The sequence below is a fragment of the Mobula birostris genome, chromosome 1 (assembly GCF_030028105.1).
Source record: "Mobula birostris isolate sMobBir1 chromosome 1, sMobBir1.hap1, whole genome shotgun sequence".
Taxonomy (NCBI): domain Eukaryota; kingdom Metazoa; phylum Chordata; class Chondrichthyes; order Myliobatiformes; family Myliobatidae; genus Mobula; species Mobula birostris.
In genome coordinates this window covers 238,865,797-238,893,144 of record NC_092370.1, presented here as the reverse complement: position 1 = coordinate 238,893,144, position 27,348 = coordinate 238,865,797, and the positions used below count along the sequence as shown (strand labels likewise).

Genomic DNA, 27,348 nt, shown 5'->3' with positions numbered 1-27,348 from the left:
CAGCCATTTTTACGGACTGCCTGCCTGGCTTCAGTGATCACATAACCAGGACTTGTGATATACACCAGACACTCATTGTAAATTGTCCTGCAATTAGGCTAGTGTTAAATAAGTGGCTGTGCAGCTCGTTGGACCAGAAGAGCCTGTTCCATGCTGTATCCCTAAATAAATAAGTAAACAAACCAACAGATAAATAAATAAACAACACATACAAAATGCTGAAGGAACTCAGCAGGTCAGGCAGCATCTATGGAAAAGAAGACAAAACAGTCGCCATTTTAGACCGAGATCCTTCTTCTGGACTGAGAAGGAAGGGGGAAGATGCCAGAATAAAAAAGTGTGGGGAGGGAAGGTGATAGGTGAAGACAGGTGAGTGGGAAAGGTTAAGGGCTGGAGAAGAAAGAATCTGATATGATGACCTCAGCTCCACTTCCTTCCCACAAATGCTGCTCCACATTCTAGCATCTGCAGTCTCTTGTGACTCCACTTTCCTACCTCTTCCCTATTATCCTGGGCTCTCCTTTAAACCAAAATACTGATTGCCTTACCCTGCAATGAGGGAGGAGAATTGCAAACATTCACTGAGAAGAAATTCTACCTTATCTTTAACATAATAAGCCATCCCCTTTAGTGAGAGCATTGCTTGCACTTCTAGATTCAACACCCCCCCCCCACCCTCATACATGAGGCAAAATCTCTTCTCAAAATCCACTTTGTCCACTCTTATATACTTCTGCAGTTTCCCAGGGAACATAAGGTTTCCCAGGGTAGAAGTGTGAAATACTAGAGGCCGTGCATTTAAGGCAAGAGAAGAAAAGTTCAAATGAGATGTGTGACGCAAGATTTTTAACACAGAGAATAACAGTCTGCCTGGGATTGGTGTGCAAACAGATAGAATAGGCGCTTTTAAAAAAAATACATAAGTGTTGCGGTAAAATTACTTTAGTCAGAGGGTGGTAAATCTGTGGAATTTGTTGCCATGAGCGGCTGTGGAGGCCAAGTCATTGGGTGCATTTAACACAGAGATAGATAGGTTCTTGATTAGCCAGGGCATCAAAGGGTATGAGAAGAAAGCAGGGGAGTGGGGATGACTGGAAGAATTGGACCAGCCCATGATTGAATGGCAGAGCAAACTCGATGGGCCGAATGGCCTACTTCTGCTCCTATCTCTTATGGTCTTACATAAAGGGAACGGAGGGATATGGATCATGTGCCAACAGGAGAGACTTAGTTTAAGGAAGAGGTGCAGTCGACGTTTCAGGCCGAGACCCTTCGTCAGGACTAAGTTCACCAGCAACTTTTATGTGCGTTGCTTGAATTTCCAGCATCTGCAGAATTCCTGTTGCTTGAGACTTAGTTTAATTTGGCTTTGTGTTTGACACTGATATTATCTGCCAAAGAGTTTGTTTCTGCGCTATGTTGTTCTTCTCCAGCCCTTGACCTTTCCTACCCATCTGGTTTCACTTATCACCTTCCAGCTAGCCACCTTCCCATCTGTCCACCTTCTTATTCTGCCAACTGCCCCCTTCCTACTCGGTCCTGAAGAAGAGTCTCGGCCTGAAACATCAACTGCTTACTCTCTTCCATAGATGCTCTCTCACCTGCTGAGTTCTTCCAGCATTCTCTGTGTGTTGTTATGCTATTCTATGTTTTATATAAGATCGCATCTCATTCTTCTAAACTCCAAAGACCAGAGGCCTAACTTGTTCCACCTTTCTTCCACAGTCCAAAGACTTATCGGTTGGTAGGTTAATTGGTCATTGTAAATTGTCCCGTGATTAGGTGGGGATTAAAACAGGCGATTGCTGGGCGGCGTGGCTCGAAGGATCAGAAAGGCTTAATCCACGCTGTATCTCAATAAATAAGTAAAATCATAGCGAATGGAAACAGGCCCTTCAGCCAATCATGTCCATACTAGACATCAATCATTCACATACTCTATTTTCTCACCTGCATCTCCCCCACTTGCCAATCCCTCCCCCTCCTCCGACCATCCCACCAAACCCAATTCCCTCTGCCACTCAGAGCAGTTTACAGTGGTCCAATTACCCTATTTCTCTTTTTTTTAGGGTGTGTGGAGAAGCACCGGCATGTAGTGGTTAGCGTAATGCTATTACAGCGTTAGCGACAACGGTTCAATTCTGGCCCCATCTGTAAAGAGTTTGAATGCTTTCCTCGTAAGTTTCCTCTGGCGTCTCTGATTTCCTCCCACATCCTAAAGACAAACTGGTGAGTAGGTTAATTGGTCACATGTAATTTGTTGGCATGGGCTCGTCAGACCGGAAGGGCCTGTCAGTGTGCTACATTTCTAAATATATAAACACAGACAGCACCAGAGGTCAGGACTGAGGTATGAAATAACAGAGCCAACTCCTGTGCCATTATTTCAGCTTAGTTTATGGCTACTCAAATGTTAACACTCAAAACTCTACAACGTAATAGCACCAAGGACTGTGTGGATAGGCATAGCTTAAATACCATCTATAAATTTGCTGACGATACAACCATTGTTGGCAGAATCTCAGATGGGGCGAGAGGGCGTACAGGAGCAAGATATACCAGCTAGTTGAGTGGTGTCGCAGCAACAACCTGGCACTCAATGTCAGTGAGACCAAAGAGCTGATTGTGGACTTCAGGAAGGGTAAGACGAGGGAACATGAACCAATCCTCATACAGAGATCTGAAGTGGGGAGAATGAGCCATTTCAAGTTCCTGGCTGCCAAAATCTCTGAGGATCTAACCTGGACCCAACATATCGAAGCAAATACAACCAAGTCATAACAGCAGCTATATTTCATTAGGAGTTTGAGGAGATTTGGTATGTTACCAAAGGCACTCACATATTTCTACAGATGTACCGTGGAGAGCATTCTAATTGGCTGCCTCACTGTCTAGTATGGGTGGTGGGGCAGGGGTGGGGGGGGGGTACTGCGCAGGATCAAAATAAGCTGCAGAGAATTGCAAACTTAGTCAGCTCCATCATGGGCACTGGCCTCCATAATATCCAGGACATCTTCATGAAATAATGCCTCAAAAAGGTGACATCCATCATTAAGGACCCCCATCACCCAGGTCATGCCTTGTTCTCATTGCTACCATCAGGAAGGAGGTACAGAAGCCTGAAGGCACACATTCAATGATTCAGGAACAGCTTCTTCCTCTCTGCCATCAGATTTCTGAATGGACATTGAACCAATGAAGACCACTTCACTACTTTTTTATTTCTAGTTTTGCCATAGTCACAGTCATACTTTATTGATCCTGGGGGAAATTGGTTTTCATTACAATTGCACCAAAAATAATTAAATAGTAATAAAACCATAAACAGTTAAATAGTAATATGTAAATTATGCCAGGAAATAAGTCCAGGACCAGCCAGGACCAGGCTCAGGGTGTCTGACCCTCCAAGGGAGGAGTTGTAAAGTTTGATGGCCACAGGCAGGAATGACTTCCTATGATGCTCAGTGCTGCATCTCGGTGGAATGAGCCTCTGGCTGAATGTACTCCTGTGCCCAACCAGTACATTATGTAGTGGATGGGAGACATTGTCCAAGATGGCATACAACTTGGACAGCATCCTCTTTTCAGACACCACCGTCAGAGAATTCAGTTCCATTCCCACAACATCAGTGGCCTTACGAATGAACTACTTAGTTAACTAATATATATATATATTTACTGTAATTCACATTTGGTTTTACATTGTACTTCTGCTGCAAAGACAAAAAATTTCACAACATAAATTATATTATGATATAATAATAGTGATATTAAACCTGATTTTGTTTCTTTGGCAGAGTGGTTGCTCTCTTGTTTGCCAATCAAAGTCAGTCGTAGTCCCATCTTCAGAGATTTAGGTGTTAAAATGTAGGCTGACAACCTAGGGGAGTGCTGCACTGCCTTTCAGATGAGACACTGAACTGAGAGCCTGTCGGCCTTCCCTAGTGGATGCAGAACATTCTAGCCTACTCTGCTGATTCAGACCATCACATATATCGAGGGACTGTGAAATAAGTTTGTCTGGGTGCCATATATAACTACATTGAGGTAATAAAAAGAAAAGCAGAATGCAGCATTTGGTGTTGTGGCTACAGGGAAAGCGCAGTGTGAAATAAAGATCAAAGTGACAGTAAGGTGGAATGGGAGGTAAAGAATTTGTCTTGAGCCTATGACAGATTTGTTCAAGGCACGAATAGCAGCAGGATAGAAGCTGACCTTTAGCCTGATGATAGATGTTTCTGTATCTTTTACACAGCAGGAGAAGGGAGAAGAGAGAATGGGGTGGGGGATGTCATTTATTATGCTTGCTGCTTTTCCAAGTAGTGAGTAGTGAATGGAGTCAATGGAGGGGGATTCTGGTTTAAGATGGTGCTGGTGAAACACAGTGGTGACTTACTGGCAGCGAGCAAAACTTCTAACTACTTTACTGATACACCTTCTCTGAAAGACAGTCACTGCAATCAACAGCCTGTAACTTCTTTCAGAGTTGAGCTTTGACCCACCTGTACAGCCTGGCATTTTTGCAGTGTGAATGAAGTCCCAGAGGTGCAGGACAGTTGTGGTGTAGCATGTACGTGCTGAATCAGGGCGGTGGAACCTGGGCCTGTGAGTGAGGAACGAGCCAACGAATGGCGATTGCAGGGGTAGAAGTGGAACTGATTCAAGGTGACGGATCCAAAGTGAGGCGAGGCAGAGTCGGGGCAGCGGGGCCCATGCCATGAACGAGGAACAAGCTGATGTTTCACTGATTTAGGTGCCACGCCAGATTGGAAAGGTTGGGTAAGGGGCAAATCATGGTATTGGGGCCCAGCCTAAGAGCATATCGAAGCAGCAGGACCCTGGTCCAAGAGTGAGGAATGAGCAGAGATATGACCAGTTTAAGCGCTGGGCCAGACTGAAAAGATGAGGGTGTCGGGTCTGGAGGCGAAAGAAGAGCCAGTGTTCAGCTCACTGCTCTGCAAAGCTTACATGTCCCTGCACTGAAATGACTTCCCCCTTCCTTTCTGGTCCTGAAGAAAGGTCTTGAGCCGAAGCATTGACTGTTCATTCCCTCCCACAGATGCTGCCTGACCTGCTGGGTTCCTCCAGCATCGTGTGTATGTTGCTATAGATTTCCAGCATCTGCAGGCTTTCTCATGATTTATGATCAGTTTATCAGTTTCTTGTAACATGCTGGATTAGTGCTTCAGCTTCCAATGAAGTCACGGGAACTTTTACATCAAGATGTAGAGATAGTGGGATTAACTTCTCTTCTGGAAGATGGGATGGCAACAGCCTCAGACTGCACTCTCTGCTTGGGCGGCAGAGTCCGGTTTGTTACTCACACATTTCTGACTCACAGAAGGATGACCAGTGTTGCCAGTGCTGTTCCTTGTACTATTTTGAGTTTTAACATCCTGTGCCGACACAAGCCAAATTGAAACCAATAATTAATTTGAAAGAAGCTTAACGCTGTACACTGTGGGCTCCTTTGCTTGATTCTCTCAGTTCACTGGTCTGACTAAATGTTCTTCCGGCACATTTTAAACAGTTAACATCCCTGTAAGAAACAAAGCTTACCAGATAGGTACTGAAGAGATGTCAAAACTTCTGTTATTATGTATGGAGAAATTGCAGTTATTATGTATGGAGATCATCTGCAGCTCAACATCAGATAGCAAAGGAGATGATGGTGATGGACTTTAGGAAGACCAAGCCTGCACTGCTCCGTTACTATTGATGGTGAGGACGTGGATGTGGTGAGGACCTACAAGTACCTGGGGGGCACCTAGATTGCAGACTTGACTGCAGCACCAGCATAGAAGCTGTGTACAAAAGAGTCACCTCTACTTCTTGAGGAGACTGAGGTCCTTTGGATGATGCAGGCCTCTCCTTCACACATTCTAACAATCTGTTGTTGCCAATACAATCTTCTATGTGGTGGTGTGCTGGGGCAGTGGCATCAACATGGGTGATGCCAACAGGCTCAATAAACTGATTAGAAAGGCTGGCTTTGTTATAGGAGTCAAACCAAACACACTGAAGACTGTGGTAGAACGAAGGACCCTAAGAAAATCCTGGCAATTCTGGACAATGTTTCTCACCCTCTGCATGCAATCCTAGCTGAACAGGGGAGCACTTTTAGTAATAGACTAAGGCAACTGTGCTACTCCCAAGAGTGCTATATGAGGTTATTCTTACTTTCAGCCATTAGGCTCTATAATGAGTCAACCTATAGCTGGAGAAGTGATGGCCCCCTCCTGTTAGGACTGTTTGTGGTAACTTATTTTTTATTCTTTCTACTTCTCTTCTAATATTTGTATATCTGTGCACTTGTAATGCTACTGTGACACTGTAACACACATCAAAGTTGCTGGTGAACGCAGCAGGCCAGGCAGCATCTCTAGGAAGAGGTACAGTCGAAGTTTCGGGCCGAGACCCTTCGTCAGGACTAACTGAAGGAAGAGCTAGTAAGAGATTTGAAAGTGGAAGGGGGAGGGGGAGATCCGAAATGATAGGAGAAGACAGGAGGGGGAGGGATGGAGCCAAGAGCTGGACAGGTGATTGGCAAAAGGGATATGAGAGGATCATGGGACAGGAGGCCTAGGGAGAAGGAAAAGGGGGAGGGGGGGGAAAACCCAGAGGATGGGCAGGGGGCAGAGGGACAGAGGGAGAAAAAGGAGAGAGAGAGAGAAAGAATGTGTGTATATAAATAAATAATGGATGGGGTACGAGGGGGAGGTGGGGCATTAGCGGAAGTTAGAGAAGTCAATGTTCATGCCATCAGGTTGGAGGCTACCCAGATGGAATATAAGGTGTTGTTCCTCCAACGTGATTGTGGCTTCATCTTTCTCTAACATCCGCTAATGCCCCACCTCCCCCTCGTACCCCATCCGTTATTTATTTATATACACACATTCTTTCTCTCACTCTCCTTTTTCTCCCTCTGTCCCTCTGACTATACCCCTTGCCCATCCTCTGGGGTTCCCCCCCTCCCCCTTTTCCTTCTCCCTGGGCCTCCTGTCCCATGATCCTCTCATATCCCTTTTGCCAATCACCTGTCCAGCTTTTGGCTCCATCCCTCCCCCTCCTGTCTTCTCCTATCACTTTGGATCTCCCCCTCTCCCTCCCACTTTCAAAGCTCTTCCTTCAGTTAGTCCCGACGAAGAAGGATCTCGGCCCGAAACGTCGACTGTACCTCTTCCTAGAGATGCTGCCTGGCCTGCTGCGTTCACCAGCAACTTTGATGTGTGTTGTTTGAATTTCCAGCATCTGCAGAATTCCTCGTGTTTACATTGTGACACTGTAATTTCCTTTGGGATCAGTAAAGTATCTATCTATCTATCTACAGCTACAAGGTGGATGTGAAACAGAAGAAAGACTGCTCATGCTGGAAGTCCAGAGCAACACACAAAGTGCAGAGTAATACAACAGATCAGGTAGCGTCTGTGGAAGGAATAGAACATTCAAGAATTTGTGGTGAGATCCTTCATCAGGACTGGAAAGAAAAAGGGGAGATTACGGGTATGTAAAGGTGGGGGGAAGGGGTTGATCAAAAGCTTGCTGGTGATAGGAAGAGTTGATAGGCAAATGAGGGAGGGGGAGAGCAAGAATGATGTACAAAGCTGGTAGGAACAAAGAGCTGAAGAAGATGGAATCTGATAGGAGAGGACAGTTGGCCATGGAATAAAGTGAGAGGTCAGGAAGGTGGAAGGTGTGTGTGGCGGGCAGATCAAGAGGATGAGGGAAGGAAAAAAACAAAGGGTTGATGGGATAGAGGAAAACCTGGGGACAGGGGTTGTTTACTGACAGTTAGAGGAATTGGTGCTCATGCCATCTGATGAAGACTACCAAGGCAGAATATGAAGTTCTGTTTCTCTGTTCCGCATCGAGCCTCCACTTGGTCATGAACAGACATGTCAGTGTGAGAATGGGAAATGGAGTTAAAAGGACTGGCCACCAGGAGACACTGGATGCAACGACAGATGGAAGATAGATGTGAACATACGAGCGATTAGGATCAGGAGCTTGTGATTCTAGATGTATCGAAATAGAATCAACCAACACCTTCAGTAGGTACTTGAAGAGGCACTTTAGGTGAATAATTTGGATGACTACAGGGAAAGAAATTGTAAGATGCTATTGATCTACCAGGGGCTGATATACACTCAATGGCCACTTTATTAAGTAGAGCATAGAGCATAGAGCATAGAATAGTACAGTACAGTACAGGCCCTTCTGCCCACAATGTTGTGCCGACCCTCAAACCCTGCCTCCCATATAAGCCCCCACCTTAGATTCCTCCATATACCTGACTAGTAGTCTCTTAAACTTCACTACATGAGGTATTTAGTAAATGGCCTCTCAGTGTATTCTTCCCCTGCTGAAACACCACATTGAGAGCTCCAGATTACTATACACATTCTCACAGATTGGTGAGTACTTTGCAGAAAACATCTGTTCAATTAGCACGAGTGATCCTAAACTTCCAGTTGGCTACATCTTCAATTCTCCGTCTCACTCTCACTGTCTTTGGCCTCTTACCCTGCTACAACAAACAACATCGTAAACTCTGGCAACCATGTATCGAAGTTCCAAGTAAATTTTATTATCAGAGTACATTCGTATATGTCACCAGATACAACCCTGAGATCCATTCTCCTGCTGGCTTACTCAGCAAATCTATAGCATACTAACCGTAACAGATTCAATGAAAGATCAACCAGAAGACAAGAAGCTGTGCAAATGCAAATATAAATAAATAATAATAAATAATGAGAACATCAAATAACAAGATAAGGAGTCTTTAAAATGAGATTCTTGGTTGTGGGAACATCTTAATGGATGGCATGTGAGTGTAGTTACCCCCTTTTGTTCAAGAGCCTGATGGTTGAGGGGTAGTAACTGTTCCTGAACCTGGTGGTGTGAGTCCTGAGGCTCTTGTGTCTTCTACCTGATGGCAGCAGCAAGTAAAGAGCATGACCTCAGTGGTGAGGTCTCTGATGATGGATGCTGCTTTCCTACAACAGCATTTCATGTAGATGTGCTCAATGGTTAGGAGGGCTTTGCTTGTTAAGTACTGGGGCAAATCCACTACCTTTTGCAGGATTTTCCTTTCAAATGGCGCCCCACACAGACTTCCAATCTGCGCCTTGTGAGGCATGAAAATGCCCGATGCAGGCCTCTCATGGCCTGAGTCGACGTTCCCTCCCCTTCCTTTCAAAGACACTGGTGTTTCCATACCAGGCCATGATGCAGCCAGTCAATACACTCTCCATTACACAGCTATAGAAATTTTGATGACACGCCGAATCTCTGCAGACTCCATGTATCATCTTCAAATGAGGCTTTTGGGACTCAAAATTCATTCAAAAGTTTCAGATTACCAGCCTCTCCAGTTTATATCACTTCTGATGAAAGATCACACTTAATTTCAAAACGTGTAGATGAACAATCTGCATTGTAGCTCAGTGTATGTAAATAATCTCAGGAGACACACTAGTCCTTTCACATCTTATGGGTGTGGGAAATGGGCCCAACATAAGCAAGCAGGGCTATCTCAGATAGACACCTTGGCCAACATGCACAAGTTGGGCCAAAGGGCCTGCTAGGCTGCTGTCTGTCTCAATGACTCCTCTGTTCTGAGCAATTAGGGATCCAAATCTGAGGGGCAATGATTATTTCACTGAAATGTACTATGTTCAGCATTCACAACTGTCATGGTCCCGACAGAACAGCCACAGGCATCCAAGTTTTGGTGCTCCCCAAAGTATGGTTAGCCACCACTGTCCGTTTAAGACCCAGACTGCCAATTATTGCCTGTTATGTTACTTCATGGAAAAAATTAACTTAAAGGCCTCATAGCTGAGCACTCAGTGCTCAGTGAGTTCTATTTCTGTTTGTGCTTTTGCCTTCAGATTTCCATAAGATACAGGAGCAGAATTAGGCCATTTGGCCCCTTGAGTCCACTCTCCCATTTCATCATGAGGATCCAAATATCCTCTCAGCTCCAATCTCCTGCCTTCTCCCCGTATCCCTTCGTGCCCTGACCAATCAAGAACCTATCAACCTCGGCCTTAAGTACACATAAAGATTTGGCCTCCACAGCTGTCTGTAGCAAAGAATTCCACAGATTCACCGCTCTCTGACGCTCTCACAATTCCTCCTCATCTCCATTCTAAAAGGACGTCCCTCTATTCTAAGGCTGTCCTCTGGTCTTAAGACTCTCCCATCACAGGAAACATCCTCTCCACATCCACTCTATGAAGGCCTTTCACCATTAAATAGATTTCAATGAGGTCACCCCTTATCCTTCTGAATTCTCATGAATACAGGCCCAGGGCCATAAATGTTCTTCATATGGCAAGCCATTGAATCCCAGAATCATTTTCAACAACCTCCCTTGAACCCTCTGCAGCTTCAGCACATCCTTTCTAGGATAAGGGGGCCCCAAACTGCTCACAATACTCCAAGTGAGGCCTCACCAGTGCTTTATAAATTTTCAACATTACATCCTTGCTTTTATATTCTAGTTCTTGAAATGAACGCTAACATCCTATTTGCCTTTCTCACCACAGTCTCAACCTGTAAATTACCCTTTAAGGAATCCTGCACAAGGACTCCTAACTCCCCTTGTGCCTCAGATTTTTGTATTTTATCTCCATTTAGAAAATAGTCAACCCTTTCATTTCTTGTTTGTGTGATCTTGTTTATCTTGAGTCTGATTTAATTCTAGACTTTACTCTGCAGTTGGTTCATCACCATCCACAGCTATCTCATTACAACAATGTGTTCTCCTCTGCATTAGGCAAGTACAACACAGTTGGGGAACCTCAGTGAAGTGTCTGCACCCAATCCACAGGAGAGGCCCTAAGTGCCCACTTATCTGCATCCCATTCCCACTCTGACCAATCAGTCAGAGCTACTTGCACTGTTGTAATGAGGCCCAATGTAAATTTGTGAACAGTTCCTTATTTTCCTTTTGGGAATGCTGTTAGCATTCCGAATTCATTATTTAATGCTGCAATCCTAGGCAACTTACTTTCTTGCTTTGGATCAGAAATGATCATTTATGCTTGAAGTCCTCGACTTGTGAAACTGTTTTTCTCTCTTGAACCTGCTGAGAATGTTCTAAGTCTTACATTTTTCTGTCCCTTTGTGCGGTTGCGTAGCAGTTAACGCGACACTATTCCAGCCCGGTGCATCGGATTCAGAGTTCAATTCCAGTGCCCTCTATAAGGACTTTGTACGTCCTCCCCGCGAACATGTGGGTTTCCTCCGGGTGCTCCGGTTTCCTCCCACAGTCGTAAGATGTACTGGTTATTGGGTTAATTGGTCATTGCAAATTGTCCTGTGATTAGGCTAGTATTAAATAGGTAGGTTGCTGGTTGGTGTGGCTTATTGGGCCAGAAGGGCCTGTTGTGAGCTGTATCTCTAAATAAAATTAGTACAATAATCTCACTCTCACATTGCACAGTTTCTGTTCATGATCCCTTGATCTAACTCTCCTCATGAATGCATCAATAGGATAAGCTCGCAAATGAAACCTCACTGAACCCCTGGTCTCACCCCAATGAAGTATTCCCTTTGTCCCTATCCATAGAAGAGTCACACATCTGAAACATTCATTCTGTTCCTCAGTCCACGGATGCCGCTTTACCTCGAGTATTTGTGCATTTTCTGTTTTTATTTGATATTCTGTTATTTTTTATTCCCAGCACCTGCTTCTTTTTGTTTGGATTTCATTTGCAGTTTGTGGCCTTGTGTCCGACTCGTGCTGAAATCTATTCACCCTGGGATACTAATGACGATAGGGGAGAAGGCCAAACAGAATACAAAGGGTGCCGGCCGATTTTGTAGATATGCAGTTAGACATATGCAGTTGTCAGCTTTCTGTCAGTGAAAAGACAGGCCTCCCTTCTATGAAACCCACACACACTCGAAAGCAACAGTCACAATACATCACTGAGAAAGCTGCTCTTCATAGTTCAATGTCAAACGTAACCTTGATAGTTATTCCCAGACAACATCTCCTCTTACTAGCAGAGGAAACATTTCGGTTGGCCAAGACTCTGAGAGACACTTCAGAGAAACTATTCATTCAGTGTTCAAGAAGGAGCCTAGCAGCTGGTGAGGTGCAAGGTCATGCAGTCTGTGAAGACTTCTGACTGTGCTGATTTAACTCACTTGAACCAAGGAGATGTTGCAGGCACTGGCAGTGGGATGGAGGAGTCAGTCAGTATGACTTCTGTTAGAGTCTGGAATGCACTGCTTTCATAGAGTCACAGAGCACGATTGCACAGGGACAGGCCCTTCAGCCCTTTTAGTCTGTGCCAGCCTGGTCTTCTGCCTAGTCCCATTCAATTACAAACACAGGTGTGTAAAAAGGGCCCGAAGGATCATTGGGGATCTGAGTCACCCCAACCACAATCTATTCCAGCTGCTACCATCCAGGAAACAGTACCGCAGCATAAAAGCCAGGACCAACAGGCTCCAGGATAGCTTCTTCCACCAGGCCATCAGACTGATGAACTCACGCTGATTTGAGTGTATTTCTATGCTACATTGACTGTTCTATTTATTAGAAATTATTATAAATTACTATTATTGCACATTGCACATTTAGATGGAGACGTATTGTAAAGATTTTTACTCTTCATGTATGTGAAGGATGTAAGAAATGAAGGCACACCTCTCTCATCCATTTAACTATCCGAACTCTCTCAATTGTTACAGTTAAACCCAGATCCACCACTTGAGCTGACAGCTCGTTCCACACTCACACCACCCTCTAGTTGAAGAATTTTTGCCTCAGATTCTCCTTAAATATTTCACCTTTCACCCTAAACCTATGACCTCTAGTTCTAGTCTCACCCAACCGGATGAGAAAAAGCTTGCTTGCATTCACCCTGTCATTACCCCTCATAATTGTGTATACCTCTACAACCAAAGGGTCCCTACGGGTGCCTTGCTGAATGGTATTGGTGCACGGCCTAAAAAAGTTTGGAAGTACCTGATCTATAAGATCTCCCCTCATTCTCCTGCACTCCAGTGCAGGGGCGGCAGCAACAGCTCTAACACAACCATCAAAAGCTTAACAGAACATGTACTTGGAAAGTGGGGGAGAAAAAACAGTCCCAAAATTCTTCAAAGGCATTCAAAAATGAACCAGACAGGCCAAGGAAAATTAATTTGTAGGGCTTTGGGGAATGAACAGAGGAACAGAACTGACTGGATTGTCACACCAAAGAGCTAGCACAGCCTTTGTCACTGCCAGGATACTTCTATAAGGTGTGAGGAAAGGGCAGAGGAAGAGGGGTTGATTGGATAGATTACTCAGAGCTGCTCAGTAAATTAGGCAAGTATGCCTTCAGTGCCTTCATCCAGATCACTTATATAAATTGTAAAAGGTTGAGGCCCCAGCATTGATCCTGTGGTACCTCACTTATTAAATGATGCCAGCTGATGAGGTACCCATTAGCAGTTCCTCACTGTTTCCTGTTAACTGATCTATCCATCCATGCCAAATGTGTTACGTCAAACATCATTAGCTTTTATTTCCCATAATAATCGTTGATTTCCCACCATAGTCACGGCCTGGTATGGAAACACAAATGCCCAAGAAGAGAGAAGCCTACAGAAATTGGTAGACACAGCCCAGCCCATCACAGGCCTCCTCTCCACTGGGCACTTCTACAAGGAGCACTGCCACAAGAAAGCAGCGTCCATCATCAAGGGCCCCCACAATCCAGGCCTCGATGTCTTTTCGCTGCTGCCATTGGGAAGAAAGTCCCACACCACCAACTTCAGGAAACAGCTATCCTTCAAGCATCGGGCTCCTGAACCAGCGTGGATAACTTCACTCACCTCAACTCTCAACTGACTACACAGTCTATGGACTCACTGTCAAGGACCCTACAACTTATGTTCTCAGTATTAGTTATTTACTTATTTTTTCTTTTCACAGTTTATCTTCTTTTGCACATTGGTTGTTTGCCAGTCTCATTCGTATATATGCTTCATTGATTTTATTGTATTTCTCTGTTCCTCTGTGAATGCCCATAAGAGAATGAATCTCAGGGTAGTATATACATACGTACATTGATAATAAATTAGTTTAGAACTTTGTACTTGGAAGTTGATGTGTCACCTCATCAAATGCTCCTGTATATTTAGTTATAGTACATCCACTGGGCCGCCCTTATCTACAGCACTGGCTGCTTCTTCAAAGGACTCGAATGAGTTGAACAAACAGGAATTCCTCTCACAAACCATAATGACTTTGCCTGACTGTTTTGATTTTCAAGTGCCCTGCAATAACACCTCTCATAATAACTCTAACATTTTCCCTGTGACAATGTTAGCCTAAACCAGAGGACATATGTTTGAGGTAAGCGGAGGAAAGTCCGAGGGGAGATGTCGGAGTTAAGTTGTTTACACACACAGAGTGGTATGTGCTTAAAACACACTGTAGTAGAGGTTGATACAATAGGGACACTTACAGACTCTTAGATAGGCAGATGAATGTATGAAAAATGAAAGGTTATGGGCTGTGTAGGAGGGAAGGGTTAGATGGATTTTAACTCCAATTCCCATTCCTGTTCCAACGTGTCAGTCCATGGACTCCTCTTGTGCCATGATGAAGCCACCCTCAGGGTGGAGGAGCAACACCTTATATTCTGTCTAGGCATCCTCCAACCTGATGGCATGAATATCAAATTCGCCTTCCAGTAAACAAGTTCCACCGCCTCCCTTCCTCTATTCCTCACTCTGACCTTTTACTTCTTCACACCTGCCTATTGCTTCCCCAGGGTCCCGCCCTCCTCCTTTTCCTCCTACGGTCCACTTTCCTCTCCTATTAGATTCCTTCTTCTCCAGCCCTTGACCTGCCCCACCCACCTGGTTTCACCTATCACCTTCCAGCTAGCCTCCTTCCCCTCCCCCACCCCCCCCCCATCTTTTTATTCTGGCAGTTCCCCCTTCCTTCTCAGTCATGATGAAGGGTTTACTCTTTCCCATAGATGCTGCCTGACCTACTTTCTGTTTCAGTCCCAATTGAATATAAGAGTTACAATTGCTATTTACAAACAAATGGCATCCTTCCCAATTCTTAGCAGTTTTGGAAAATAAAAACCAACAGATCAGCTGTGTAACTGTCCACATCATGTTTTTTTTCACCCCCAAGTGGCATCACCTGAGTTCTGCTCAGCTGCTGAGGACTGGGGTGAAACATGGGACTTCTTTCCTTCTCTGAAGCATTATTTGTACTCACAGTTAGAATGATGACTTGCTCAAGAGGATGTGAATCTATTATGACTTGGCAATCTTTGAGAGCCAGAAGAAATATTAAGTTTGAGGAAAAATAATCATCTAAACGACCCTCGCCTTTTGCCTCAACTGTCACAGCAGTATGCAAAACCTGGCCCTTGAAGAACTTGTACACCATTGTGTCAGAGCAAGTTGGCAGAGAAGTGTTAAAGTGCTCAGTTACACTGATGACTTCCAAGAGGACCTGGTCGTGGTTTGGAGGCTTGCGTGCCTCAATGACCTGGAGAACTATGTTGGCTGGAGATAGGGCTTCATGCTTTATGGTCACTCATGCCAAGCAGGTCAAAGGGTAGAGACCAGACTAAGAGAGGTCTACTGGTCCTCCAGGTTCGGAGGTTCATCTCAAGGCTACAAACCTGACTAGTAAAACAAAATTGTTATGGAAACAGCAATGAAGAATCCTTCTGCATCTGAGTGTCCAAGGACAGAGAGATGGAGGACCTTCATTGCTACCCTCAACACCAGCAGGCATAATGGGCAGTAAGTAAGTCAAACTGGCACCCCAGGATAAATTTCCAAGCAGAGATTATCCAAACTATAAACAACAAACGATGTGCTGGAGGAAGTCAGTGAATTTATCAGCATCTTCACGAGTAAAGGAATCGTTGATGTTTCATGCTGATATTTTGCAGGACTCCTGTGTCTCCATTATCCAAATTATGATTTAATCCTTGAAGCCCAAGAGTTAAGTGGTGTCGTGATTGAAGTTTTCATTACTATGTTAAGAGGCATTGATTGCTGAGGAGACGGTGGGTGGAGAGCATAGTATGATCATCACAGTTGGTGTTGGTAAGGGCTTATTATTGCCACAAGTAACAAGATAAAATGTAAAACTTAGTTTTTCAAGCCATCCAAAACATTGAGGTAGGACAAGGGAAAAGCCATAAACAGTGCAGAAACATAAACAGGACAAATTCTTCGGATGCTGGAAATCCAGATTAACACACACAAAATACTGGAGGAACTCAGCAGATCAGGCAGCATCCATGGAACTGAATAAAAATCAACTTTTTGGACCGAGACCCTTCTTCAGGACTGGAAAGAAAGGTGGAAGATGCCAGAATAAAAAGGTGGGGGTTGGGGAAGGAGGATAGATCGGAGGTGATAGGTGAAGCCAGGTGGGTAGGAGAGATAAAAGGCTGGAGAGGAAGGAGTCTGATCGGAGAATGGACCATAGGAGAAAGGGAAGGAGGAGGAGGACGAGGTAAGAGGCCAGAGTGGGGAATAGCAGAAGAGGGGAGGATGGAGAGAATTTTTTTTACTGGAAGGAGAAATCAATATTCATACCATCAGGGTGGAGACTACCCAGGTGAAATACAAGGTGTTGCTCCTTCACCCTGAGGGTGGCCTCCTCTTGGCAAAAGAAGAGGCCAGGGACTGGCATGTCATAATGGGAATGGGAATTCAATTTAAAATGTCTGGCCACCAGAAAGTTCCGCTTTAGGCAGATGAGAGGAGGTACTCGGAGGTGCAGAATACACTGTTACAGTTTCAGAGAAAGAGGCAAAGAACGTGTAGATAGCCAGGGACTTTTCCCCAGGCTGCAAATGGCGAATATGAGGCTGCATTAATTTTAAGGTGATGGAGGAAAGCATAGGGAGATGTCAGGGGTAAGAATTTTAGACAATGTGGGTGTGTGAAATTTTCTGTCAGAGTGGTAGAGGCATTTCAGGAACAGTTAAATAGGAATATGGATGATAAAAAATGGAGGGCCATGTTGGAGGAATGGGTTAGGTTGATCTTAGAGTAGGCTGGCACAACATCATGGGCTGAAGGGCCTGTGCTGTACTGTAGTATTCTATTCTCTGTCTTCTAAAGTGTAGTGCATAGGTAGTGGGGTGGAGATACGTCTGTACCAAAGGAGATGTAAGTGCTCCGTCCCTCTGCTCACCTGCAGGTCACCTTTGGGCAAGGGGCAGCACCTGCTCAGCCCCGATCAGGGTCACGTGAAGCTATGAGAGAAGGTGGTGGATGATCGTATGAACAGCTGGTGCATATCACAAGTCCTGGTTATGCCACCACTGAGGCCAGACAGACAATCTCTGACGAGTATTGATAATGGCTGGAGCCACCTGTCTAAATTTTAAAGACACTACCCAGAGGAAGGCAATGGCAAACCACTTCTGTAGAAAAATTTGCCTAGAACAATTATGGTCATGGAGGACCATGATCGTCTACGTCATACAACACAGCACCTAATGATGATGATGATGATGATGAAAGTGTGGCGCAGGTAGATCAAAACGTGCAAGGGCATGACGAGGATGTTTTCAGACGTTTTTATCCTGTGTCTGCTCACAGGAGGGAGGACAGAGAGTATCTGGTGTGGAAAGGTTTTTCACCAAGTGGACCACAGCCTTGTCATAGGGTTTGGAGGCTCGCATGCCTCAATGAAGCAGAAAGCTATGTTGGCTGGATTCAGGGCCTTCTGCTTTGACTCTTGGCAGGGTCACCCATGCCAAACAGGTCAAAGGGTAGAGGCCAGACTAAGAGTGGTCTACCAGTCCTCCAGGTTCAGGTGTTCAGTTCAGGGCTAATAACCCTAACTGGTCAGAAAAAAATTGCAAGGGAAACAGCAAAGAATCCTTCCACATCTGCGTGCGATGGTAAGCCAATGACAGAAAGAGATGGAGGACCTTCATTGTTGCCCTAAGTGCCAACGGTGCAGCAGTAGGGAAGTAAGGAAGGGCTTTTGATGGTTGGTGGTCTGAATGTAGTGAGAAGTGTAGACTGAAGACTTCCAGCCTTTCAGAAAGTTAGGAAAAATTTAAACTGTGGAGTTTATGAATTTTAAATATGAGATTTTTTTTGTTGGATGTTGTTATTCATGGTTGGTGGGTAAAACAAATGTACAAAGTGAATCACTAATTAACCATGATCTAATTGAATGGTGGAACAAGCTCAAGAGGTTAAATGGCTTCATTGTCTTTCTACGTATCTGCTGGTCCCCTGTTTTACAGCAGGTCACTCTCAGTCTTCTACAGACTTAATGGATTCAAGGTCAGACATCCCACACATGGTCCAGATGCCCAAGAAGTGGGTCTCCATTAGTGCTAGATTAAGGTGGACTGGATTATAAACATGCTTTTCATCAACAAGGCAAACGCTCTACAAGAGTCAACCATGCTGCTATACTGCAACCATAAAAGCAACCTATAATTATAAGTTTATTTATCCACAAGCCTTTGACCTGAGCCTTTGTTGAAACTTTCCTGGGACCAGCCTTTATTTGACAGTTCATGTCACATGAACACAAAACGTATTGGCATTGCGCATGAGTGATTTTCATTTTGTGCTGTGTGCTGGGTTGGGAAATTAGAGGACTCAGGTTTTGTTACTGTGCCATTTGCTGTCAAATAGACAGACTCTGACCTCTTCACAGTTTCAAACCACCTGTCAGATTCGGTCCCAGCCCTGTCATAATAAATAGTGGCTGCACATGTAATTCCGACTAAAGTGCCAAGCAAGAAAGAAATCAATTTCAAATTTTTAATATAAGTTTCAATTCCAAACTGAATTCATGGAAAGAAATGATCCAAACATATAATGTACTCAGGATATAGTAGAATAGAGCATACTGTCTAGCATGGGCTACCAATACAGCTACAATTTTATTTTTTTTAAATTTCGATATAGATTGTGGTCTTCCGAGCCACACTGCCCAGCAACCCACCTATGTAACCCTAGCCTAATCACAGGATAATTTAAAATGATCGATTAACCTACTAACTAGTATGTCTTTGGACTGAGGGAGGAAATTGGAGCACCGGAGGAAACCCACACACTTATGGGAAGAACATACAAACTTTCTTACAGAGAACACTCGAATTGAACTTGGAGCTCTTGCACCCTCGACTGTAACAGCGTAGGTTACCTCCTCTCCCAAGTATGATCCCACCTCTAACGGCACTGCTGACTGGTGGAATTACTGTTAAGACTTGCCCAAAATAAGGTGCAGGCTCAAATAAAGAAAGGACAAAAACCAACAAGTACAATCCCACAGGACCACAAACAAGAGACATGATGGGAAAATACTTTTTCTTAATCTCCTTCATTTGAGGAGGTGCAACAAGAAAGTTCAGATTCAAATTAATTTATTTATCTCACATGCATGGAAGCATACAGTGAAATATACAATGTGCGTGTTGAGTAAAATGGGTCATTTGCATTAGCAACCAACACAATCTAAGGATGTGCTGAGGGCAGCCTATAAGTGTCGCCACACATTCCAGCACCAATATACACAAGCAACAACAACAACAACAGAACACAACAATTAACAAAACCACATCAGCAAAACAAGTCGCTTTCTCCCTCCCACCTACTCACACACAGACTTATCTCCAACCCCAGGACAGGCCTCTGCATGCTCAGCCTCCAGTGGACTTGCAGACTCACAGACAACGGTTCTCCAACTTCTCCAGTGGACTCGGACTCTTAGACCCAGAGTTACAACCATTGAGCTTCAGCTTCTGGACTTCCAATCAATCTTTGGACTTCAGTCTTCAGTCTCAAACCCAGAACTGGCCCGTGACAGGATCCCAAACTCCAGGCCTTGAACTCTGGGCTCACCAACTTGTGTACCCAGGGAGTTACCAGTCGTTGTTTTTCCTGCTCACACAAACATCTGATCCTGGGATTCACCAGCCTGGGGAAACTCACTGGTCCTCCTTCACAGGTGTCCTTTGTCACAGGTCCACGTCGCTGGTTTTGAGCACAGAGCAGTAGCTTGGACTCCAGGTGTCCACGTTGCTGGTCTTTAAACATGGGAGTGTAAAGCAGAAGCCCGGACTCTGGCCTGATCTCTAATTCCTCCATGTCCCTGTCCATAAACCCTGATATGACTTCTAACTCCTCCAAAACCCTACCTGCAAACTTAAGAAATGGCTAAGTCTGAGCCACAACCTCGATGGAGACTGCAGCTTGGCGCCACCACATAGAGGAGACATCTTTTTTAACCAGCTGAGGAATTGAATACAAGAAGAGCAGGACGGCTCTGCTAGAAATATGCTAACGGAGATTCACAGGGGTACTGCTAGATAATTCCCTGAAACCTGAGACACAGGTCGACAAAATGGCGGAGAATGCACTGGGCATCAGTAAGAGTAAAGAGTACAAAAGTTGGGATGTCTTGTTACAACTGTACAGGACTTTGGAGAGACCACACATAGAGTATTGTGTACCATTCTAGCCACAGAGCGATAGGCAGAATGTGGTTACATTGGAAAGGGTGCAGAGATAATTCGCAAGGATATTATTGGGGCTGGGGGTGCTTGAGTTATAAAGAGAGACTTGGATAGGCTGGGGCTGTATCCAGACCAGTTCAAGAGCCTGGTGGTTGTTGGGTAATAACCTGGTGCTGTGGGAGCTAAGGCTCCTGCATCTCCTGCCCAATGGTAATAATGAGAAGAGAGCATGGCCTGGATGATGGGTGCTGCTTTTATATCTAATACCGTAGTAAACAAAGAGCCCCAGTACGTATAAAAAACCCAGCATCACAATGCAGAAGAACAGGGAATTTATGTCCATTGTCCTGACCAATACCCATCCCTCAATCAACAGCACTATAGTAGAATAATTAGCCTTGCTTTGTAGGAGGTTGCTATGAGTAACCTAGTTGCTGCGGTTGCCACATTGCCATCATGACCTTTGGTTGTAAAACTGTGACTACAACCAGAGGTCATAGGCTAAGGGTGAGAGGTGAAAAGTTTAAGGGGAACATGAGGGGAAACTTCTTCACTCAGAGGGCACGGAATGACGTGCCAGCACAAGTGGTGCACACGAGTTCTATTTCAACGTTTAAGAGAAGTTTTGATAGGCGTATGGATGGGCGGGGTAAGGAGGGTTATTGCCCCAGTGCAGGTCAATGGGAGTAGGCAGTTTAAAAGGTTCACCCTAGCTAGCTATGCCAAAGGTCCAGTTTCTGTGCTGTACTTTTCTATGACTCCATGCTTTGGAAATATGAAAAGCACACAACTCTCTTTTACATAATGCAATCGCAATATTCAATGGCTCCTCTAAGAAGGGCTTTGGGTCCTGATTTTTATCATAGCAATTGTTAAACCAAACTGATTTGCATGTTTCCCAGACAGATTTTTTTTTCCATTTCAACCCACCTAACGCAGCAAAAGTGAGTGGGTGGTTCTTGACCTACCTACTCCAATTCATAAACTCCAAGAGCAATCGGAGGGTGAAATAGCTTTAGTTTTGTGCACGGGCTGCACTAAGGAGGTTTCTACACAAAGATGAATGGCAGGCTCCCACTCTGACTCCAATATAACTCAGCTACATGGCCCCCTGAGCCTTGCCCAGATTGCTGCTGCTTCAGTCCCGATCGCTGATGGAATTTATCACACCGCACGCTGTTGCCAATTACACAGAAAGCATTGCTTTTACCTCCACAAGAACCAGCCTGAGTGGCCTAATGTAGACAAATCACCTTGTGGTTATCATGGATTCACAGACCCCTTCGTCACTATTCATGTCACTGTGAGCCACACTGGTCGTTAGTGATGAGACTGTACACGTGCAAGTGCAATTAGGTGTGGAATAATGCCTGACATGATAGGATTACATATTTCTCATTGCAGTCGTGCGTAAAGGGCACAACTTACTGAGCCGGACCAGCAGAGGGACAATTGAAAACCTTGCCCTGCGAGCTCTGCTCCTCGAATTATCCACTTGGCTGAAGAACTTTGCAGGAGAGTCATCGCTCTCACTGATTTTGCCCCTTTTGTGTTCCGTCAGCCGCAATAATCTTTTAATGCACTCACAATCTTTCCTGATTGTCTCCACGGGCATGTGACCAGAAGTGGTTTGAGTTAATCTGATGGTCTCTGCTGCTGTAACTGTTTCATCACTTTGCGCTGATTTCAAATGAACTTCATGAAGTTTATGGCCGAGCTGACTCGATGGGCCAAATGGCCTAATTCTGCTCCAGTATCTTATAGTCTTATGGTCTAAGGTTATGGCATGAGAGTAAGCCATTTGGCCTAGCTGATCCAAGCTCCAACACCATAATCCTCCTGTCAGCATTACCTATGTCTTCTCTCCCCCAACACATTTCGCTGGCTTCCCACTCAGTGCATCTCAACTTTGGCTTCAGCACTTCAATGTAATCTAAACATTGTCTAGATAAAGGAGCTTCTCCTGAATTCCCCACCTTACACACAGGCACAGCCTCTGGAGACAGATCCTCACGCATGGGGAAGTATATTTATTTCTTCTATCAAACTATTATTTAATCTCTGGACTGGTTCTCGATTCTGATTCTAATCCAATCATGATCACGCACAGTTGGCCACTAACACGGTGATCACGCCGCCTGTGTCAAAGGGCTTGAGTGATGTCACACACACACACACACACACACACACACACTCACTATTCAAGATGTCAAGGTGACCACCACCCACCCTGAGGGAATTTGAGCAGGACATTTGACGCAGTATTTGGATTTGTGTTTTGTACAGACCCAGGAGCTCGTCAAGATGTCCTGCTATGATTTCCTGCTACAAAATAAATGGCAGGATACTTGGTAGTGTGGAGGAGCAGAGGGATCTCGGGGTACATGTCCACAGATCCCTGAAAGTTACCTCACAGGTGGATAGGGTAGTTAAGAAAGCTTATGGGGTGTCAGCTTTCATAAGTCGAGGGATAGAGTTTAAGAGTCGCAATGAAATGATGCAGCTCTATAAAACTCTGGTTAGGCCACACTTGGAGTATTGTGTCCAGTTCTGGTCACCTCACTATAGGAAGGATGTAGAAGCATTGGAAAGGGTACAGAGGAGATTTACCAGGATGCTGCCTGGTTTAGAGAGTATGCATTATGATCAGAAATTAAGGGAGCTAGGGCTTTACTCTTTGGAGAGAAGGAGGATGAGAGGAGACATGATAGAGGTGTACAAGATAATAAGAGGAAAAGATAGAGTGGATAGCCAGCGCCTCTTCCCCAGGGCACCACTGCTCAATACAAGAGGACATGGCTTTAAGGTAAGGGGTGGGAAGTTCAAGGGGGATATTAGAGGAAGGTTTTTTACTCAGAGAGTGGTTGGTGCATGGAATGCACTGCCTGAGTAAGTGGAGGCAAATACACTAGTGAAGTTTAAGAGACTACTAGACAGGCATATGGAGGAATTTAAGGTGGGGGCTTATATGGGAGGCAGGGTTTGAGGGTCGGAACAACATTGTGGGCCGAAGGGCCTGTACTGTGCTGTACTGTTCTATGTTCTATGATTTCAAAGACAAGGCGATCCTGTATTCTACTCACATTTTGTGTTGGCTCTTGAAATGGCGGCGGCAGCGGTGACGAATGTGGAGACTCGGACTTGTGCGGCGCAGGATACGCCTTACGGATGGCCTTCAGATCACTGGCACTTGACTGCTGCAGAGGGGAACACATTGCACATGGTTAAAGGAAAGACGTTTCCCCTTCCAACGATCCTAACAAATTTATGCAGATAAGCATTTTAACTTGTTCTATCACCGCCTAGTATGGAGGGGCTAACTGGAAAGAGCTGCAGGGACTTGTAAACTCAGCCGGCTGCATCATGGGCACTAGCCTCCTCACCATCCTCAAAAGGTGATGCCTCAGAAAAGCGGCGTCCATCATTAAAGACTCCCAGCACCTAGGACATGACCTCTTCTCAATACTACCATCAGAGAGGAGATACACAAGCCTGAAGACACACACTCAGTGCTTTAAGAACAGCGTCTTCCCCTTTGTCATCAGATTTCTGCACAGTCCATGAATCCACGAACACCACCTCACTACTTTCGCTCTCATTTTGCACTACCTATTTTTAATGCATATATATATTTATTATTGTAATTTGTGTTATATTTTATGTACTGCAGCCACAAAGCAACACATTTCATGACACATGTCAGCAATAATAAACCTGATTATTATTCTTATTCTGACAGCGTTGGTTATTTGGAGAGGCCTGAATTACGTAATGCCTTCCAAACCACACAATATTTGCAAAACGATATACAACTAATAAAGTGTTTTTGTAGCATATTCATTTTTATAATGCCTGACACTGAGCTTCTGATGAATACAATCTGTATTAAGCCTATGTGTTTCAATATTGCGTGAAATTTGTCGAGAAATATTTGTAATTTATAATTTATGGTGCATGAAATTCTTTTCTATTTTCCTGTAAATGTCTGCAAGGAAATGAATCTCAAACTAGTATACTATAATATATATGTACTTTGACAATAAATTTACTTCGAACTTTAAACTTCAGGCTTTTAATTTTTTTTGTAATTTATAGTAATTTTTATGACTTTGCACTACACTGCTGCCACAAAATAACAAATTTCATATCATATAAATCAGTGATAATAAATCTGACTCTAATTCTGAAAAGAGGAGTGGTATCTTTTAAATCCCTTAGACAGAAAAGAGATAGCACCTTCAGCAGTTCAGCATTCTCTCAGTAAGGCAATGACTGTAGTGGGATTCGAACCATCAACCTGCCAGCCCAGACGGAAGTAGTATTCTTCCAGCTGACACCGATTGTTCCTGTTTTATTTATTTCAATATTTGTTAATGGTTATTGAATATTCTGATCATGTCTTCAGGAGTCCTGACCTGGAGTACTTTCCAGGTCAGACATGTGCAAGGAAGCTGTATTAATGTAGAGTGTTATGTTGTGTGACTTCAAAACACTGAACTAATTCAAAGAAAGACATGGGAGTCTGAGATGCAGGTCTAACTTCCAGCTTACTTTAAGCAAGGTGCGCACATATCACGTGGTAGCATGATGATGTATGCAATTCATGTATTTAGACCTTAAGACCATAAGATTTAGGAGCAGAATTAGGCCATTCAGACCATCAAGTCTGCTCCACCACTTCATCATGGCTGATCCTTTTTCTCTCTCAGCCCCAATCTCCTGCCTTCTCCCTGTATTCCTTCATGCCCTGACTAATCAAGAATCTATCAACCTCTGCCTTAAATATACCCAATGACTTGGCTTTCACAGCCACCTGTGGCAACGAATTCTGCAGATTCACCACTCAATGGCTAAAGAAATTCCTCCTCATCTCTGTTCTAAAAGGATGCCCCTCTATACTGAAACTGTGTCTGCTAGTCTTAGACTCCCCCACCATAGGAAACATCCTCCCAACATCCACCCTATCGAGGCCTTTCAACATTCAATAGGTTTCAATGAAGTCACCCCTCATTCTTCTGAATTCCAGTGAGTTCAGGCCCAGAGCCATCAAAAACTCTTATATGATATGCTTTTCAATCTTGGAATCGTTTTTGTGAACCTCCTTTGAACCCTCTCCAATGTCAGCACATGCTTTCTTAGTTAAGGGGCCCAAAACTGCTCACAGTACTTACACAAATAACCTGAAATGAATTATTTAAACAAACAAATATGCTGAATCAAACTATATTATTTAAGATTACTCAAATATTATTGAAATATTAAATACACAACAAAGAACTTTGAGCTGGTCAAGGGGAAGGGACCAGATTTGCCCAGTTTAGAATGAACCAGCCTTGCAGTAGCACTTTGGTGAGCATTGTAGATTCCTTGTTGAGTTTATGCATAAGCATTTCCAAAGAACCGCACAGAGCGTTTTCTGTTCCCTCATAACGCCCATTAGATCAGTGTATCTTCTACGTCAATAAAAGGGAATGTGAAGACTAAATTCGATACGATCATGTGTACACACTCACGCATAAACACTTGGTTATTCACAGGTACACACTTCCATATTGACACAGACTTTCTTTCAACCATATACATAAACAATCACACACACGAATAACAGATTCACATACAACCAGCCAGACGTTCTCATACCAGCATGCACGTTCTCTCACTCACACAAAGACATTTGGACTCTGATACACTCTTCTTCAGACAATGCACCCGGATTGATAGATAGAAAGTGTGACACGAACATATATCTATAGACATGTCCCCATCTCCCTCACTTGGTTTGATGTTCCACCTTCCTCTCTTTTCTATTCCATCATCGGCAACCCTTTATCACCTCCACCTATCACCTCACAGCCTCTGTCGCTATTTTCCTCTTTCCCTCCTCCATTTGCCTCTCACCTCTCCTCACCTAGATCCACCTATCACTTGCCAGCTCTTGATGCAGCACATTGCATTGTTTAGTACTAAATATAGATTTCTTAGAGGAACCATCAATTTAAAAAAGAGGGATTTGTTGTTCTAGCAACATACATAAAAGTTGCTGGTGAACGCAGCAGGCCAGGCAGCATCTCTAGGAAGAGGTACAGTCGACGTTTCAGGCCGAGACCCTTCGTCAGGACTAACTGAAGGAAGAGTGAGTAAGGGATTTGAAAGTGGGATGGGGAGGGGGAGATCCAAAATGATAGGAGAAGACAGGAGGGGGAGGGATAGAGCCAAGAGCTGGGCAGGTGATAGGCAAAAGGGGATACGAGAGGATCAGAGGACAGGAGGTCCAGGAAGAAAGACAAGGGAGGGGGGGGACCCAGAGGATGGACAAGAGGTATATTCAGAGGGACAGAGGGAGAAAAAGGAGAGTGAGAGAAAGAATGTGTGCATAAAAATAAGTAACAGATGGGGTACGAGGGGGAGGTGGGGCCTTAGCAGAAGTTAGAGAAGTCGATGTTCATGCCATCAGGTTGGAAGCTACCCAGACGGAATATAAGGTGTTGTTCCTCCAACCTGAGTGTGGCTTCATCTTTACAGTAGAGGAGGCCGTGGATAGACATTTCAGAATGGGAATGGGATGTGGAATTAAAATGTGTGGCCACTGGGAGATTTGTTGTTCTGTTGGTCCGTTAGAGAACTAGAATCTCTGCTTCTTTTGGGATTCTGATTACAAAGTTGTGGAACTTGGGATTTAAAGGTCTAACCTGTCAGATACTATCATCCCGAAGAACATGAACTGGGTGGTATCATTTCATAACAGCTCACTGAACTTTTAAACAGAGCTCGTCAGATGACACAAGAATGGCCCTGGATCACCACCTTCAAGCAGCACTGCCCTGACATGGTACAGCCAAGTGCAGCCCTTCACCTA

At 44.4% G+C, this 27,348-nt stretch overlaps 1 protein-coding gene across 2 annotated transcripts in view; it reads right to left on the bottom strand.

The window, feature by feature from the left end:
• The window catches only part of ccdc85ca (coiled-coil domain containing 85C, a), a 299,180-nt gene that overhangs the window by 27,145 nt on the left and 244,687 nt on the right, over nt 1-27,348 (bottom strand). For both annotated transcript variants that reach the window (XM_072274234.1, XM_072274242.1), the window contains exon 3: nt 23,576-23,689. In XM_072274234.1, coding sequence (XP_072130335.1) covers nt 23,576-23,689 — 114 coding nt within the window. The remainder of the gene's footprint in view (nt 1-23,575; nt 23,690-27,348) is intronic.